Source organism: Hemitrygon akajei, chromosome 16 (genome assembly GCF_048418815.1).
Source record: "Hemitrygon akajei chromosome 16, sHemAka1.3, whole genome shotgun sequence".
Taxonomy (NCBI): domain Eukaryota; kingdom Metazoa; phylum Chordata; class Chondrichthyes; order Myliobatiformes; family Dasyatidae; genus Hemitrygon; species Hemitrygon akajei.
The window spans coordinates 48750272-48770220 of NC_133139.1; the positions used below are offsets into that span (position 1 = coordinate 48750272).

Below are 19949 nucleotides of genomic sequence, written 5' to 3' on the forward strand. Positions count from 1 at the left end.
GAACTGCTCTATGACTGATGCAACAGCATCTATCATGCACCTGTTCCTGACACACCTAGAAAACAAGACTCTACTGTCTGAATGCTATTTCTGGCTCAGTTCAGCATTCAGTGCTATTGTCCCATGGACCTTGGTGAACAATCTCCTACTCCTTGTTTTAAATACACCACTGTTGGACTTCCTAACGAACAGACCTCAAATAGTCATGCTGCACAACCGTTCTTCTCTCCCCAACATCAGCAACACGGGTGCCTCCAGGGCTCTGCGCTAGACACACTGCTGTACACTGCTCACACATGACTAAATGGCCAAGCACCTGAGTAATCACATTTTCAAATTCACTGATGACATAACAGTGGTGGGCTCATCACCAAGAACGATGCGAAGGCCTACAGAGAGGAGGTGGAAGAGCTCGAGGCTTGTTGCCAGGCAAATAACCTCTTCCTTAACATCATCAAGACAACAGAGATGGCTGTTGACTTCAGGAGAACTTGCACCACTCACACCTCCCTTTACATTGGCAGCACAGCAGTGGAAATGGTGGGAATGCTCATCTCAAACAACCTCATGGTCTCAGAACACATCCTACACAGACAAGGAAGTTTACCAATGCCTCTGCTTTCTGACGAGGCTGAAGGGAGCTGGACTTTGCTCTTCCATTCTCACCTCATTCCACTGTAGAGAGCATCCTCACAAGCGACATCACTGCTTGGTACAGAAACTGCACTGTGGCAGACAGGAAGGCTCTACCACTGGTGGTTAAAACCGCCACCAGCCTACCTGGCATCAAGGACATACCATATATACAGAAAGTACCAGAAAAGGGCCAATAACATCATGAAGGATCCCACACACCCTGCTCATGGACTATTTGTCCTACTCCCATCAGGGAGGAGGCTACATAGCATCCACACAAGGACCACCAGACTCAAAAACAGTTACCGTAGATTCCGGACTACAGAGCGCACCTGATTAAAAGCCGCAGGCTCTAATTTTAGAAATAAAATCAATTTTTTAATTGTAAAGGCCGCACCGGATTTTAGGCCGCACCGCTACTTTTAAATATACATACGTATCGGTAACACAAATTACGTTGCATATACTTTTTTACTGAACAGCACGAACAACATTCCAATATCTCCTAGCGACTGGTAAAAATATATATACTGCAGCCTACCAGGAAAAGTTATTGATCGACTTTAACTTAAAAGCAGCGTTTTCACTCGGGTCTGACGCGCTTGCGTAACGCGATCGGGTCTAATCGGGTCTGACGCGCTTGCGTAACGCGATCGGGTCTAATCGGGTCTGACGCGCTTGCGTAACGCGATCGGGTCTAATCGGGTCTGACGCGCTTGCGTAACGCGATCGGGTCTAATCGGGTCTGACGCGCTTGCGTAACGCGATCGGGTCTAATCGGGTCTGACGCGCTCGGGTCTTGCTTTTCTTCGAGTATTTTCCATGTTGATGAGGGTGAGTACAAATGACTGATTTACAATAATTTAATTGTGAAAGTGCGCTTGATTTATCGTACAATTTCATTGGACCTCTGTGAACTACTCATCAATTTTATTGGTCTACTGTTACGAGGCAAAATGTTTACGAGGCGGCATGAAAAAAAACCATGTATTAGCCGCTCTGGATTATAGGCCGCAGAGTTCAAAGCTGTTCAAAATGTGGGAAAAAAGTAGCGGCTTATAATCCGGAATCTACGGTACTTTCCCCAAGAATTAAAGCTGGTTAACACCTCCACCAATACTTTATTTTTCCCCATCAGTCACCTTGTGTACATCCTAGTGTCGCTTCGTGGATATGAACTTGTGTATTTATGTTTGTGCTTTACTTATTATTATTGTGTTCTTTAGCTTTAGCGTTTTTTGTGCTGCATTGGATTCAGAGTTACAATTACTTTGTTCTCCTTATACTTGCGTACATAAAATATTCTTGAATCTTTGGATGGAATCGCATCTTAACATTTTCCTTGATCCACTTTTCTGTTCCAAATACAAGAAGCTTCTATTTAATCTTTGTTGGCAGTCATAAAGGTTTTGAAGCAAAGACTGTGGATGTTGAGACTTGTATCAAGTTGAACAAATGTAGAAGTGGGAAAATAACATCACTATGTAGAATCTTAATGTGACATTAGGATGATCATAGTTGTAATGCAAAAAGTGTAACATAAACTGAAGATAACTGATACCATTGTCAAGAAATGTTACTACATGCTTGATTGGGAATTTTATTTGCTGTACCCCCTAGTAATTTCAAAAGACTCTGTAAATCATTTACTATTGAAGAAAACAACTTTTGACAAATGATAACTTTTCCATCAAATTCACTGTGTATTTGATTCTGCAGTATCATCCTACGCCACCTTATTGGTTAACAGAGTATTAGCTTGAGAAAAAAGTTCTGATGGTCCCCAATTGATCAAGTAAAAAGCATTTTGATGGAGTTCATTTTTTACAGACTTATCATTTTGCTGCTACATAAGAGGATTTGCTGCAGAGGGAGTCTGGTTATACGAGGGGTGATTGATAAGTTTGTGGCCTAAGATAGAAGGAGATGAGTTATATAGCTCTCGTTACATGCACATGCAGTTCAACTCTTTAAGTGATTATGCAGAAAGTTTGAAAGTTAATAACTCATCAGGGGTGACTGATAAGTTCGTGGCCTAAGGTAGGAGATAAGTTATTAACTTCAAACTTTCTGCATAATCACTCAAAGAGTTGAACTGCATGTGCATGTAACGAGAGCTGTATAACTCATCTCCTACTTTAGGCCACAGACTTATCAATCACCCATCTGTGGACACTTTCTGGAGGTCCAAGATCCCCGTATGTTCCACGACCGCTGGACTAAGTGTGTGAATGTAGGAGGGGACTATGTTGAAAAATAAATGTGCTAGGTTTTCTAAAATTGACTCCTTCTACCTTAGGCCACAAGCTTATCAATCACCCCTCATACATTTGTGGGAATAGGGGCTAGAGGGATTTGGGAAGATAGTAGAAAGAGGTTATTTGAATTTGGCAGGCTTCTGTGTAGAGTAGGGCTAAATGACTGGCAAATGTAGATAAGATCATTTTATTATACAGTTTGAATGTTTCTTTAGTTATTGATCATAAGATGGTGGTGAGTTATGGACATGAAACTGTCTGGGGATGATACTCGCATGGTGATGTGTGGTAGAGGGCTCTTGGATTTAGACTTGAAAATATTTAAGCATTCCATTACTACCGAGACAGGATAATGTGCAATTTAGGAATATGTAGGTGGAGGTATTCTCACGCAATATAGTCATACAATTGTTATAACAGAAGGTCATTTATTCCATCCAGAGGTTTGTAGGGCAGTCAAATCAGTCTGACTTCCATCCTTCCAATCCTGAACAGTTGAGTTTTATCAAGGTTCAAAGGTTCATTTGTTATCAGAGCATACAACTCTGAAATTCCTCTTCTCCATGAAACCAAGAAACAAAAGAACAGCAGCACCATCATCAATCTCCAAATCCCCACTCCCCACACAAAAATACTAATAAAAACAGAACAGGCACATCGGCCCCAAATCCCCCTACCCCACACAAAAAAGATGAGGAAGATTGGGTGAAAAACACAGAAAATTAAAAACAGCAAGACTGGGGGAGAAAAATGTCTATAGTCCAGTCCATATCCAAAATACTGAAAATCTAGGTAACATTCTTCGGGTATAGCAGTAGCCTTTCCTGTCTCCGGCAGCAGAGCGATCCCACTAGTATCAAAAGGCAGTCTCCCCTCTCCAGCAGCAGAGCGATCCCACCAGCAATCAAATTGCAGATAGCTGGTGCTCACCCTTATCAGTGGCCTCAGTGTTTCAATGTTTTATATGCTGTTATCAGCTCCCTTACAGGCAGTGATTTCCAAGTCACAGACATTCTTTTCATTTTGCCGTGCTTTTGCCAGTCACACCAGTGGTTTCTACACATCACTTAACAAATTTCCTTTCAACCTGCTTTGCGCTGAAGAAAACAACCTTAGCTTTTCCTGAATAATTTTGGTTTTTGTATTGAGAGATTTCACTTGCATTCTAGTAGAATGTTTCTTCACCATCTCTGAGGCCTTCACATTCTTCCTAAATTAGGGTGACATAATATCCTGGTTGTGGCCTAATCAGTAATTCATTAAAAAAGTGAGGGGGAAAAACCAATCAGCCATGATTGAATGGTGGAGCAGACTTGATGGGTCAAATGGCCTATTTCTTCTCATTTGTCTTCTGGTCTAATATCTTTTGATCTTCTAGGTGGAGAGGCTGTAGTTTGGGCGATACAAATCCTATACTGTTTTATCTCATTGGGCAAGATGATATATTTACACTTATGGTTCTCTGGCATAGAATTATTTGTATTCTGAAAGTTCAAAGTAAATTTATTATCAAGTCACCATATACTATCTGCAGGCATTTACAGGAAAATAAATAAATCCAATAGTATTTATAAAAACTATACTTAACAAAGACTAACAAATATATAATGTGCAATAGAGGACAAATCATGCAAGTAATAAGTAAACAAAAAAGTAAATAAATAATATTGAGTTGAATAGATATTTCAGTAATACATCAAACTTCTGTGCTAACAGTGATCCCAACTGGAGCAATTATTAGAGTGGGAGAGAAGGGAGGAGAGTGTATCCAATAAACTACCTGAAGACCCAGCAGGGTTTCCTGCAACCAACATGGAAATGCCGAGATGTGAATGATTAACCTCCCTGCTGAGGAGAGTGCACCCCATTTCCATCGCCACCCCCACAATATCTCCCAGCTGCTGGTGCTTTGGGCTTGTTGTGACTAGGGCCTATCACTGTGGTGAAGTAAATAGTCTTATCACTGTTTTCCAGAATATGTCACAATATTGCTAAATGTGTCTTATTTCTCAGGTCCTAATCTGTCGGAATTATCGAGGAGACGTGGAAATGTCAGAAATAGAACATTTCATGCCTATTCTGATGGAAAAAGAGGAAGAATGCTCTCTGACACCCATCTTGTCACACGGAGCAGTTCGATTCATGTGGATTAAACATAACAACCTATACCGTATCCTTAAAAGCAGTTTTGATCATTTGCCTTTGAAGATTTAAACTAACTATACATAAAGGATGTTTTAGCATTTGTAGACTTTTCAAAACTGTCTCACCAATTCACTTTGGTGTTTTCAAAATGCTACCTATATCAAAAACTTACCTCAGATTGTGGGAGGCTAGGAGGTAGAATAGTCTTGGATAGGACAGAGCCTTCTGCTCTGAATGCTGCAATACGTAATTGCTGTGTTTGTGTTGTAGTTTGTATTCAGTCACAATCAGTGTAAAAGTGATACATCCAAACTTCTGGTACAGATATATGAACATATAATGCAGCTAAGCTTCAAATCTCAAATATAACAGTAGTCCAGTGGTTAAATCAATAATTAAATCACTGTTCCACAATATGATCCCATAAAAAAGAACACTAGTAAACACAAGGGATTCTGCAGATACTGGAAATCAAGAGCAATACACAAAATGTTAGATTATTACACAGGAAAAGACCATTCGGCCTCTCCCATTGCTTGCTCTGAAGGGTTAGTTTCACTACTTTCTCTTTTTCCAATAAGTCTGCAGTTTCTCCTTCAAGTAATTTATCAATTCCCTTTTCAAAGGTATAAAAATCTGTATTCACCACAATTAGAAGTATAAAATAATTTCCCCTGTATCACTCCTGGTTCTGTGCCCTCCTCACTGCCTAACTCTACAGCACTGGAATCGTTTTGCAGATTTGGATGTTTTTCTTGGTCATCTTTGCCTTAAGTATAAGGAGAACAACTGTAGTTTTAATTTGCCCCAGCAACTACATGATCTGTTTCTAGAACCATTCTAGTGAACTACATATCAACACTAAAGATCTTGTAAAAATTGCTTAGGTATGTATAAAATGTAAGCATTATACTTCAGCTGGAGCCACACTGGTGTTTTATATGGGTTTATATGTTTCTCTGGATTTTATTCTCTGTGTCTTAATTTATAATATCCTGGATACATTGCTTGTTCATCTGGCATGACAATGCCATTAATCAATAATCCATGACCAAATGCTACCTGGGCGTTTTTTCAATGGGGAATATGAAGTTTTGGATAAAAGAACAAAAAGTATTACTTAAATGGAGGTAAATTGCATAAAACACACACAAAATGCTGGTGGAACACAGCAGGCCAGGCAGCATCTATAAGGAGAAGCACAGTTGACGTTTCAGGCCGAGACCCTTGGTCAGGACTAACAGAAAGGAAAGGTACTAAGAGATTTGAAAGTAGTGGGGGAGGGGAAAATGCAAAATGATAGAAGAAGGCCGGAGGGGGTGGGATGAAGCTAAGAGCTGGAAAGGTGATTGGTGAAAGTGATACAGAGCTGGAGAAGGGAAAGGATCATGGGACGGGAGGCCTCGGGAGAAAGAAAGGGGGGGGGGAGCACCAGAGGGAGATGGAGAACAAGCAGAGTGATGGGCAGAGAGAGAAAAAAAAACAAATATTGTCAGAGATGGGGTAAGAAGGGGAGGAGGGGCATTAACGGAAGTTAAAGAAGTCAGTGTTCATGCCATCAGGTTGGAGGCTACCCAGCTGGTATATAAGGTGTTGTTCCTCCAGCCTGAGTGTGGATTCATCTTGACAGTAGAGGAGGCCATGGATAGACATATCAGAATGGGAATGGGACGTGGAATTAAAATGTGTGGCCACTGGGAGATCCTGCTTTCTCTGGCGGAGTGTGGGTGTTCAGCGAAACGGTCTCCCAGTCTGTGTCGGGTCTCACCAATATATAAAAGGCCACACCAGGAGCACCGGATGCAGTATACCACACCAGCCGACTCACAGGTGAAGTGTCGCCTCACCTGGAAGGACTGTCTGGGGCCCTGAATGGTGGTGATGGAGGAAGTGTAAGGGCAGGTGTAGCACTTGTTCCACTTGCAAGGATAAGTGCCAGGAGAGAGATCGGTGGGAAGGGATGGGGGGGACGAGTGGACAAGGGAGTTACGTAGGGAGCGATCCCTTCGGAAAGCAGAAAGAGGTGGGGAGGGAAAGATGTGCTTGGTAGTGGGATCCCGTTGGAGGTGGTGGAAGTTACGGAGAATTATACATTGGACCTGGAGGCTGGTGGGTTGGTAGGTAAGGACAAGGGGAACCCTGTCCCGAGTGGGGTGGCGGGTGGATGGGGTGAGGGCAGATGTGTGGGAAATGGGAGAGATGCGTTTGAGAGCGGAGTTGATGGTGGAAGAAGGGAAGCCCCTTTGTTTAAAAAAGGAAGACATCTCCTTCATCCTGGAATGAAAAGCCTCATCCTGAGAGTAGATGCGGCAGAGACAGAGGAATTGTGAGAAGGGGATGGCATTTTTGCAAGAGACGGATGGGAAGAGGAATAGTCCAGGTAGCTGTGAGAGTCTGTAGGCTTATAGCAGATATCAGTAGATAAGCCGTCTCCAGAGATGGAGACAGAAAGATCAAGAAAGGGGAGGGAGGTGACGGAAATGGACCAGGTAAATTTGAGGGCAGGGTGAAAGTTGGAGGCAAAGTTAATGAAGTCAACGAGCTCAGCATGCGTGCAGGAAGCAGCACCAGTGCAGTCGTCGATGTAGCGAAGGATAAGAGGGGAACGGATACCCGTATAGATTTGCAACATGGACTGTTGCACGAAGCCAACAAAAATGCAGGCATAACTGGGACCCATGCGGGTGCCCATGGCTACACCCTTGGTTTGGAGGAAGTGGGAGGAGCCAAAGGAGAAATTAGAGTAAGAACTAATTCGGCTAGACGGAGGAGAGTGGTGGTAGAGGGGAATTGGTTAGGTCTGGAATCCTAAAAGAAGTGAAGAGCTTTAAGACCGTCCTGGTGGGGGATGGAGGTACATAAGAACTGGATGTCCATGGTGAAAATAAGACGGTGGGGGTCAGGGAACTTAAAATCATTGAAAAAATTCAAAGGGTGAGAAGTGTCACGAATATAGGTGGGAAGAGATTGAACAAAGGGGGGATAAAACAGTGTCAAGGTATGCAGAAATGAGTTCGGGGGCAGGAGCAAGCTGAGACAATAGGTCTACCTGGACAGGCAGGTTTGTGGATCTTGGGTAGGAGGTAGAAACAGGAAGTGCAGGGTGTGGGAACTGTGAGGTAGGTGGCAGTGGATGGGAGATCCCCAGAGCTGATAAGGTTGGTGATGGTATAGGAGACAGTGGCCTGGTGCTCCTTAGTGGGGTCATGATCAAGGGGTAAATAAGAGGAGGTATGAGAGAGTTGTCGCTGTGCCTCGGCCAGGTAAAGGTCAGTACCCCAGACAACAACAGCTCCCCCCTTATCAGCGGGTTTTATAGTGATGTTGGGATTGGTGCGGAGGGAGCGGAGAGCAGAGCGTTCGGAAGGAGTGAGGTTGGAATTGGAACAGGGTGTGGTGAAGTCGGTTGATGTCTCATCGGCAATTAGCAATAAAGAGATCCAGAGCAGGCAGAAGACCAGAGCAGGGTGTCCATGAAGAGGAGGAGGGTTGAAGACGGGAGAAAGCGTCATTGGTGGGGGTAGGAGAGCCCTTGCCAAAGAAGTAAGCTCGGAGACGGAGCCGGCGGAAGAAGAGTTCAGCGTCATGGCGTATGCGGAACTCGCTGAGGTGTGGGCGAAGGGGGACAAAGCTGAGGCCCTTACTGAGGACAGAGCGCTCTGCCTCAGAGAGTTGAAGGTCGGAGGGAATGGTAAAGACCCGGCACGGATGAGAGATGCGATCAGAGGGGGGAGGGAGGCTGGTAGTGTCAGTGGAGAGGGAAGGGTTGGGGTGAGAGGAAGATGGAGCCTCTGAGGGCTGACGATGGGATCTGAGGGAGAGTGGATTGCAGAGTGGTGGTGGGGGATGGGGAGACGGGAGTCACAATCGCAGCACGTGAAGACCCGGCCTGGAGTTCAAGGCTGGAGTCGCAGTCGGTGGTTGCGCAATTGCTTTGAAGCTGTCCGTGTCCATTGGAACCTGCGTTGATGGTGCTGGAATCCGGGTTTTGAATATGCCCTGGGTTGCTGAGGCAGCCGAGATCGACGGCCGGAGCCAATCCATGGTCGCTGGAACCCGCATTGATTGGCCCTTCAACTTTTCAATCATATTTTGACCCAGACCCGAAAGAGATAAAGAGCTGAAGAAAGGGAAATATAATAGGTGATAGAAGGCCATGAATGAAAGGAAAGGCAAAGGCGCACCAGAGGGAGGTTATGGGCAGGTTTCACCTATCAGCTACCACCTTCTCCAGTCCTTTACCTTTTTCACCAATCAATTTCCCAGCTCTTTGCTTCACCCTTCCTGCTCCCATTTTCACCTATCACCTACTACCTTGTACTTCCTCCTCCTGTCCCCTCACCTTATTGGTCTGACTTCTCATCTTTTTTTTCTAGTCCTAATGAAGGGTCTTGGCCCGAAATGATGACTATTTACTCTTTTCTATAGATGCTGCCTGGGCTGCTGAGTTCCTCCAAATGCTTGGATTTCCAGCATCTGCAGATTTTCAGACTAAATTTTGCAATCTCCTCATTTATCAGAGGTGAAATCAGAGGCAAGGGGTTAAAGAAGTTTCCGATAAATGAACTTGAAGGTTGAGTCAGTAGTAAGGAAGGCAAATGCAATCCACTTCCTAAGAAGATTCAGGCAAGCAAGGCCCCCCACCACCACCCATCTTAACTGCGTTTTACAGGAGCACCATTGAGAGCATCCTGACATCCATCTGGTATGAGAGCATCAGACCGGAACTCCCTGCAAAGAACTGTGAGAACAACTGAGAGGATCATAGAGGTCTCACTACCATCAACTGGGGAAATTTATCAGGAACACTGTGTACACAGGTCCTTAGCATTACTAAGGAGACCACGATGCATAAAAACGAGAACGTTCAGGATGAGAAACAGTTTCTTTCCACAGGCCATGAGGCTTCTGAACTCCCTGCCACATTGTATTAGATGTGTCACTGTTTAATCTGTTCCATACCTATTTATTTAATATTGCACATTAGTTAGTAATTTATGTGTGATTCATGTGTAGATTTTATCCTTACTTTAGTAAGTTATCACGTATTATGTGCACTTCTGTGCTTTACGCCCTGGTTCAGAGAAATGTCTCATTTTTATATGTCTTATATGGTTGTATTTGTTATATATAGCTAAATGGCAATAAACTTGACTTGATGTTAGCATGATGACAAGGTACCACACGGTAGGCTTATTCAGGAAGTCAGAAGGCATGGAATCCAGGGAAGTTTGGCCAGGTGGATTCAGAATTGGCTTGCCTGCAGAAAGCAGAGGTCGTGGTGGAGGGAGTACATTCGGATTGGAGGGTTGTGACTTGGGGTGTCCCACAAGGATCGGTTCTGGGTCCTCTACTTTTCGTGATTTTTATTAACGACCTGGATGTGGGGGTAGAAGGGTGGGTTGGCAAGTTTGCAGATGACACAAAGGTTGGTGGTGGTGTGGATACTGTTGAGGATTGTCGAAGATTGCAGAGAGACATTGATAGGATGCAGAAGTGGGCTGAGAAGTGGCAGATGGAGTTCAACCCGGAGAAATGTGAGGTGGTACACTTTGGAAGGACAAACTCCAAGGCAGAGTACAAAGTAAATGGCAGGATACTTGGGAGTGTGGAGGAGCAGAGGGATCTGGGGGTACATGTGCACAGATCCCTGAAAGTTGCCTCACAGGTAGATAGGGTAGTTAAGAAAGCTTATGGAGTGTTAGCTTTCATAAGTCGAGGGATAGAGTTTAAGAGTCGCGGCGTAATGATGCAGCTCTATAAAACTCTGGTTAGGCCGCACTTGGAGTACTGTATCCAGTTCTGGTCGCCTCACTATAGGAAGGATACAGAGGAGATTTACCAGGATGCTGCCTGGTTTAGCATTATGATCAGAGATTAAGGGAGCTCGGGTTTTACTCTCTGGCGAAGAGGATGAGAGGAGACATGATAGAGGTATATAAGATATTAAGAGGAATAGATAGAGTGGACAGCCAGTGCCTCTTCCCCAGGGCACCACTGCTCAATACAAGAGGGCATGGCTTTAAGGTAAGGGGAGGAAAGTTCAAGGGGTATATTAGATGAAGGTTTTTTACTCAGAGTGGTTGGTGCGTGGCATGCACTGCCTGAGTCAGTGGTGCAGGCAGATACACTAGTGAAATTTAAGAGACTGCTAGACAGGAATATGGAGTAATTTAAGGTGGAGGATTATATGGGAGGCAAGGTTTAAGGGGTGGCACAACGTTGTGGGCTGAATGGCCTGTACTGTGCTGTATTGTTCTGTATTATTCATTTTGAGAGGACTACAATATAAAAGCATGGATGTAATGTTGAGGCTTTATAAGGTATTGGTCAGACCACTCTTGGAGTATTGTGAGCAGCTTTGGGCCTCTTATCTAAGAAAGGATGTGCTGGCATTGGAAAGTGTCCAGGGAAGATTCATCAGAATGATCACTGGAATTGAAGGGCTAATGTTTAAGGAGTGTTTAATGGCTCTGGGTCTGTACTAGCTGGAGTTTAGAAGAATGAGGGGAATCTCATTAAAAGCAAGTGGTGCCTTTCAGAACCTGTCTGCAGAATGGGAGATTATGGAGTGAGTTGGAGACTGTCCTTGTGGACATTGCACACCACTTTTAAAAAGCCAGTGGTGCCCTTTGGAACTTGTCTGCAGAGCAGGTGATTGCTTGGGTTATTAGTAACTTAGCAAGGGCCAATAAAAGGAAGCATTGTTTAAGCAGAGTAGCCATTGTGCAAGTGGGCCAGTGTTAGAGTGGTCATGCTTTGGCTCACCGGTCTTTGGTGAGAATAGGCAGAGTTTAGAACATAAGCTTAAGAAGTTAGAGTCAAAGGCAAAGCACTGAGTCTGACTCTGTGACTCAGAAGGGAAGTGGGGAGAAGAAGTGAGCTGTAGTGATAAGGGATTTGTTAGTTAGAGGAACAGAAAGGAGGTTCTATGAATGAGTATCAGATTCCCAGATGGTATGTTGCCTCCTGGGTGCCAGAGTCCAGGATATCTTGGATCGAGTATTCAGCATTTTTAAGTGGGAGAGTGAACAGCCAGAGGTCATGGTCCATGTAGGTACCAGTGACATAGGTAGGAAGACTGACGAGGCTCTACAAAGTGATTTCTGGGAATTAGGTGCTAAGTCAAAAGGCAGGATCAGTAGTATTGCTACTGTGCCACAGGCTGGTGAGTCCAGAAATAGGAACATAATACAGTTGAACACGTGGCTAAGGAGTTGGTGTAGGAGGGAGGGCATAATATTTTTGGATCATTGGGATCAGAGAAGGTGGGACCTGTACAGAAAGAGACCGTTTGCACCTGAACTCGAAGGGGAGTAGTATCCTAGCAGGAATGTTTGCTAGTGCTACACAGTGGGGTTTAAACTAGGGTTGTAGGGAGATGGGAAGCAGAGTGCCAGAACAGTTAGTGGAGAGCTTGTGGAGACAGAAGTTGTTGAGACCTCAGATAAACCCAGGAACCAAAAGCTTGAGCATGGTGTGAATTTTTCAATGCAAGAAGTATTGTAGAAAAGGTAGAGGAGCTCAGGGCATGGATCAACACCTAGAACTATGATATTGTAGCCATTAGTGAGACTTGGTTGCAGGAGGGACAGGACAGGCAGCTCAATATTCCGGGATCTCATTGTTTTTGAACAGCGAGAGAGATTAAGGGAGGAGGGATGGTGTTACTAGTCAGGAAAAATGTCATGGTATGTGAGGTGCTATGGGTGGAACTGAGAAATAAGAAAGGTATGACCACATTACTGCAGACCACCCAACAGTCCAAAGGATTTAGAGAAACATATTTGCAGAGAGATTGCAGACTGTTGCAGGAAACAAGGTTGTTATAGTAAGTGATTTTAACTTTTCACATAGTGGCTGGGATTCCCATACTGTAAAAGTATCTGGGACCTCTGCTATTTGTAATGTATATAAAGACTGGGATGAAAGTATAGATGGGTGGCTTAGTAAGGTTGAAGCTGATACAAAGATTGGTGAGTTGTGGATAGTGTAGATGACTGGCATAGAATACAGTGGGATATAGATAAGTTACACATATGGATGGAGAAATGACAGGTGGAGACAATATGCTATTATGGGCAAGACCATTAACAGTTGTTGAGCAGACGAAACTTGGGATCCATGTCGGTAGTTACATGAAAGTGGGTACACAAGTTGATGGGGTAGTTCAGAAGGCATATGGCATGCTTGCATTTATTAGTTGAGACATTTGAGTTCTAAAGTCAGGACATTATGTTGCAGTTTTATAGAACTCTAGTTGGGCCACATCTGGAGTATTGCATACAGTTCTGGTCACCCCATTATAGGACGGATGTCAAGGCTTTGGAGAGGGTGCAGAAGAGGTTTATCAGGAAGCTGCCTGGATTAGAAGGCATGTTTTATATCAAGAAGTTGGACAAACTTGTGTTCTGCCAACATTAAGTTAAACAGCACATCAAGCCGTATACATGGGATCAAAATGTTGGAAACAATATTGAAAAAATGGGTTAAGGGCCAAAATGTGTCAGATGGAACTCAGCCTGAGAATGAGGTCATCCATCGTGGACACATAACACAATGCAAAGATTAGAGCATTTTCTAAGAGATGTTGAAATTTTTGGATGTGTACAGAGAGAGATTTTAGGCTAGAAGGAATAGTGTGGTGACAGACATAAGTTCAAGTGCAAGATATTTTAAGAGGATGGGAATTAAGAGTAAGAAATTACATTCTGTTTCATAATTATCCAGTAAGATTCTATGGGACCAACCAGAAGTGTATATTTTATGATCGCAAGACCCTGCTGGATATTGAGAACTTGGAGTGCTGCAGGTCTGTGCAGTCGGAGGAATTACCCATTGACTGAGGAACCGGGCTTGGTGTGGATCATCAGAGAACAGTTGGTACACAAAAGCATTGTGTAGCTTAACAGCAGATGATCGCTTTAGTCACTAATCTTGTGATCGCAAGACCCTGTTGGATGTTGTTAATGTGGAATATTGCAAGTCTTATTCATTGATTTATTGGAGGATGGTAGGGGAGCTGCATGGCCTCAGTCATGGCAAAGACTGGATCTCAGGCTGCATTGTTGCCTGTTTGCAGCTACCCAGGAGAGAGATGCTGGAGTCAGTGCGCTCCATCCGAGTGGTGGGGGGTGGTGGTGTGGTGGGCGTCCAAGCTGGAGTCGGTGTAATCCTTTAGTGTTTGCTCAACAGATGACAATCCAGTTTGTGTTCAACATCAGACTGCTATAATATTCATGGACCCAATGTCTTGAACTAAATATTTTTCATGTGACTGTATTTTAATGATATATGTGCTTGCTGCTTTGTATGTTCTATATATGTTTTGTGCTGTGTTTTGCACCTTGGCTCTGGAGTAACAACTTTTCCTTTGGCTGTATTCTTGGGTATTCACGTATGATTGAATGACAGTTAAACTTGAATTGACTATATTTCCATAAGAAGCATAGCGTTTAATTGTGGGCATCTCACAAAGCAGGCTTTTATGGGTTCTCAATTCAAACTTGCCAGCTTTCAAGGTTAAGAGAGTCAAACAATGACAAAGTTGTATTATCAGGGCTTGTGTTCTCTTTAATGTTCAACGTGGCATGCAGTTCATCTATATTCCAGTTGTGGCCACAGCAATGTTTCATGAATATTCATTATGAATTCCTTTCTTTTGTTATATTTGCCATTATGTATAAACCAGTGATCCCATATGCCACTTTTGATCCTTTTGTTAACCTGCCTTAATGCTTTTAAGAATCTATGCTCATGGAACCCACCCAGATCACACAGACCCTCCCACTCTTCTCACTGTAACAGCAGCAGAATTGAAAAGAACTCTGCAGAGAGTCGACCCCTGTAAGGTGGCTGGGCCAGACAACTTCCCAGGCTGTGTACTTGGGGAATGTGCATATCAACTCACTGATGTCTTTGTGAACATCTTCAACACTTCACTCGTCCAGGCTGCTGTCCCCACACACTTCAACTCAGCCACCATTATCCCTGTAACAAAGACTACACCTCAGAACTAAATGACTGCCACTTGGTGGCACTGACACCAGTAATCTTGAAGTGTTATAAATGGCTGATAATGGCATACATCAAAAACTCCATTCCTGCCACACTCGGATGGAGCACACTGACTCCGGCATCTCTCTCCTGGGCAGCTGCAAACAGGCAACAATGCAGCCCGAGATCCAGTCTTTGCCATGACTTGAGGCCGTGCAGCAACAGAATTGCTCTACGATAAATGCCATAGCGTCCTGTCATACACCTGGCCCTGGCACAATTACAAAACAAGGACACATATCAAAATGTTGTTTCTGGATTTCAGTTTGGCACTCAGTTCTATTGTCCCACAGTCCCTGGTGAGCAAACTCCTACTCCTCGGTCTAACTACACCACAGTGCAACTGAGTGTTGGACTTCCTAATCAACAGATCTCAGAGAGTCAGGATGCATAACCACTCCTCCCTGGTCATCATCATCAACCCGGGTGCCCCCAGGGCTATGCGCTGAGTACACTGCTCACACATGAGTGCATGGCTAAACACCTGTCAGTGGTGGGGCCTATCACTAACAATATGGCAACCTACAGAGAGGAGGTGGAAGAGCTCAAGCCCTGGCACCAGGCAAACAACTGCTTCCTCAGTGTGAACAAGACAAATTCGATGGTTATTGATTGCAGGAGAACTCGGGCCCCTCTCACGCCTCTTTGCATCGGTGCAACAGAAGTGGAAACTGCAAGCACTTTCAAACTCCTAGGAGTGCCAATCTTGCACTACCTCTCATCATCCCAAACATATTTTACACAATCAAGAAACCTCACCAACATCTCTACCTTGTGAGAAAGTTGAAAAGAGCTGGACTATGTACATCAATACTCGTGTCCTTCTAAAGGTGTGCAGTAGAGCGCATCCTAACATGCTGCATCACTGCATGGTATGGAAACTGCACTGTGGCAGACGGGAAGACTTTACAATGGGTAATCTAAACTACCCAACACATCACTGATACTAGACTACCCACTATTAAGGATATATATACAAAAAGGTGCCAGAAAAAGGCCAGCAACATCACAAGGGTGCACAGACTGTTTGGCTCACTCCTGTCTGGGAGGAGGCTATGCCACATCTTTGCCAGGACCACCAAACTCAAAAACAGTTACTTTCCCCAGGTAATAATTCACCCGATCACAACCCGTACCACCACTACTTTATCATTTCCTGTTGGAATCACTGTGTACAGCGATTCCTTTGCCTAGCCTCACATTGTGGCCATGCAATCAGTCTATGTATATAAGCTATCTTAGGTACTTGTATTTAATGTGGTTTTTTGTTATTATGTTCTTTATCGTGTCTTTTTTGTGCTGTATCCGATCCAGAGTAACAATTATTTTGCTCTCCTTTACACTTGTGTACTGAAAATGACATTAAACAATCTTGAATCTCAGTGCCCTTGAACTTCATATCCATTGGCTTACATGGCCTCTTATTTTTCCCACAGAAAATTAATAATTTTCATTTTGAATTGATTTTGTCACCTGTTTACCTATTCCACTGGTGTGTCATCTTGAAGTTCATGATTGTCCTCAGTTTCACTAAACCTTCATCTGAAAATTTTTATTTAGATAGCACAATATTAAAATTATTAAAATACACTAAGAAAGCAATGGTCCTAGTAGTAACCCCTGGGGAAATGCATAGGAAACTTCCCTCCATTTATATCTATCATTTCCTGCTAGTTAAACAATTTTCTATTTGTGTCATTGCACCGAGTTCAATGACATTTGACATTATGTTCTTGATGAAGACTGCGTGAAGGTCATCTTGGAGGATAATCAACTAGCTTTTAAACTTGTAGGGAAACAGTAGACTAGATATTTCATTCCCATAAATACATTTGTGGGCCTGAGGAGGTTGTGTAGCAATCTTTCAGTTTCAAAATAGAGTCCTCAACTCCCCCCCACCCTCATCCCCCAAAATTTATTCAATCAACTGTACATGAAATTGTTGGTTAACTTGATGTGACTGAAGCTCTTGATTCTGAAATATTTGTTTAGACTTCTAGGTTAATGTAACAGGGAACACCTACTGTTTCATAGGAACAATAATTATCATGTATGTCAACCCTTGTTACTTTCTGTAAGCTCATATTGATAACATCGATCAACACTCTTGTTCACCACATCATTGATGAATAGCTCCTTTTACCTGATTTTACCTGCTTTTCAGTTATTTGATTTCTTTATTATTTCTTCAAAGGTTGGGAGATACTAACCAGCAGCTATTGTATGCTCATTGATGCTAGTCAGTCTTAGTTGGTAAACCTTTTTCACCATTGAGCAGCATCACAAACATAACATGGTTCAAGTTTGCCATGGGTATCGTATTTCATAATATCAGTAAGTAGCACTGTCACTGAAGTCCAAACTTTTGGGGACTTAATTATTCACCAGACTTCAATATGACTATTAATTGTATTTCTGTTGTACTTTAGCTAATTTGGGTTCATTGCTAACCTAGCCCACCTACAGTGGCGCGCTAATAAAAAATTAGAGCTGTCCGTTTTAACAGGTTGACCTTAATCTCTGTGCAGTTGTTGCAACCTCCAAGAAGAATGCATGTGTGTCGCTGGTGTTTGCTTTCCTCTATAAGGTAGTTCAGGTAAGAACATTGGGTTTCTTCTTTTCTCTTCTCGACTCCATTTCTGGGTTCAGTCATGTATTCTTTCTATCTTCCCCATCCCCCACCATCCCCAGTTCAATACATCAACAGAGTTACTTCTGAGATTGACTAGCTCAGTGTAATTCAGTAACTTTCCACTCTCGCATCAGATCTACCTGAATTTGTGGGCCTTTTCTTTGTAGCTAAAGATTCTTGATTGTGAATGCACGTAGCATGTATGCAGATATTTGTCAGCACAATCAAGGATGGAATGCTAGAAAAGAAAATAATATATGCCATTTTTGAAGCCATGACATTCCAAAGCAGTGAATGAATCTCTTAAAAGTCTAGTCACTGCTGTTCAACAAGCTTTCACAGACTGTAACGATTAGACGCCAGGAACAGCTTTACTCTTTGAAATGGTGCCGTGGGATTTCTTTTTTGTATCCACCTGATGGAGCAGATGATCTGCCTTGATGATCCACTAGACTATCAGTGTTTTAAGGGGTACTTGAACCCAAACCTCTAACACTAGCAGTGGACTGACAACTGGAGCAGCTTGACTTGCTCCACTGTCAGACTCCACTCTCACCTCTTGGGTATTTGGAGCCTCCATCTTCCTCCCATCCTACCTTCTATAAACACCCCAACCCTCCTCTCTCCTCTGGCACCACCAATTTTCTTCCCCGCTTTGATCCCAGCTCTCATCCTTGCCGTGTCTTCACCATTCCCTCTGCCTTCCCCTTTCTGTGACAGAATGTTTTCTTTTCAACAAGGGCCTTACCTTTGTCGTCCTTCACCCCACCTCTGTGAGTTTTGCGTCCGTCACGTCATTGAGCTCTTTTTCTGTCGCCTCTGTTTCCATGCCCACTTCTTTGGCAAGAATTTCACAACCCCCACTGATGACCCCCTTCTCCTGTCTTCAACCCTCCTCCTCTTGGACAGCCCGATCTGGTTCTCTGCCTGCTCTGGATCTTTTTCATCTCGAATTGCCAACGAGACATCAACCTGGACTTCAGCACTCTTCCCTCTTCCTTGAACCTTACCCCCTCTGAATGCTCTGGCCTTCACTCTCTCCACACCAATCCTCATCAGACCTGCAGACAAAGGGAGTGCTGACCTTTACCATGCTGTCAGACACCTCCTCATGGCTACCATTTGATGAGGACCCCACTCCGGACCATCTGAAATCTCTCCAACGCAATCACTGACCACATCAACTCCAGAGAACTCCCATTCACTGCCACCAAGCTCCCACCACACACTACTCACTTCTACCTCCTACCCAAGATCCACAAACCTGACTTGAGGTAGGTTTATTGTCTTTGCCTGCTCTTGCCCTACTGAAGGTGTCCTCATACTTTGATTCCATTCTATCTCCTTTGGTTCATTCCCTTTCCATCTACATCTGTGATACTTCTGTTCCCCTCAGTAACTTTCAGTTCCCTGGTCCTGACTGCCTCATTTTCACCATGGATATTGAGTCCCTATATACTTCTATTTCCCCATCAAGAAGGCCTCAAAGCTCTCCGCTTCTTTCTAATCAAAAGAACGAACCAATTCCCCTCCACCACTACTCTCCTCTGTCTGGCAAAACTGGTCCTCACCCTCAGTAATTTTTCCTTCACCTCCTCCATTTTTCTCCAGACTCAAAGTGTAGCTGTGGGCCCCAGCTCTGCCTGCCTTTTTGTTGGCTACATAGAACAGTCCATGTTCCAAACCTTCCCCAGTAATACTCCCCAACTGTTCCTCTGCTACATTGGTGACTGCATTTGTGCTGCTTCATGCAACATGCTAAGCTCAAGAATTTCATCAACTTTGCTTCTAACTTCTACTCTACCCTTACACTTACTCTACTCTACACTTGGTTCATCTCTGACACCTCCCTTCCTTTTATTGATCTCTCTGGGGGAAAAAACTGTTGTCCAACATCTTTTATAAACTTATTGATTGCCACAGTTATTTTGACTACCTCTTCCCATCCTATCTCCCATAAAATTGCTATTTCCTTTACTCAATTCTTTTGCCTCCACCGCATCTGTTCCCAGGGTACGGCTTTCCTTTCCAGGACATCAGCGATGTCAAGCACCTCCTTCCATCCATCAGAAATTCCTTCTCCTTCATAGAATGGAGTTTTCCTCCCTCTATTATTGATGCTGCCCTTACCCCCATCTTCTTCATTTCCTGAACATCCAAGCTTACCCACTTCTTCACGGCGCCTTGACAGTGATAAGAGTTTCTCTTGACCTTGCCTACCA

At 43.7% G+C, this 19949-nt stretch overlaps 1 protein-coding gene across 1 annotated transcript in view; it reads left to right on the forward strand.

The window, feature by feature from the left end:
• Nucleotides 1-19949, forward strand: part of LOC140740034 (AP-1 complex subunit mu-1) — a 141742-nt gene that overhangs the window by 9691 nt on the left and 112102 nt on the right. Inside the window, exons 2-3 of the mRNA XM_073068846.1 lie at nucleotides 4908-5064; nucleotides 17624-17691. Coding sequence (XP_072924947.1) covers nucleotides 4908-5064; nucleotides 17624-17691 — 225 coding nt within the window. The remainder of the gene's footprint in view (nucleotides 1-4907; nucleotides 5065-17623; nucleotides 17692-19949) is intronic.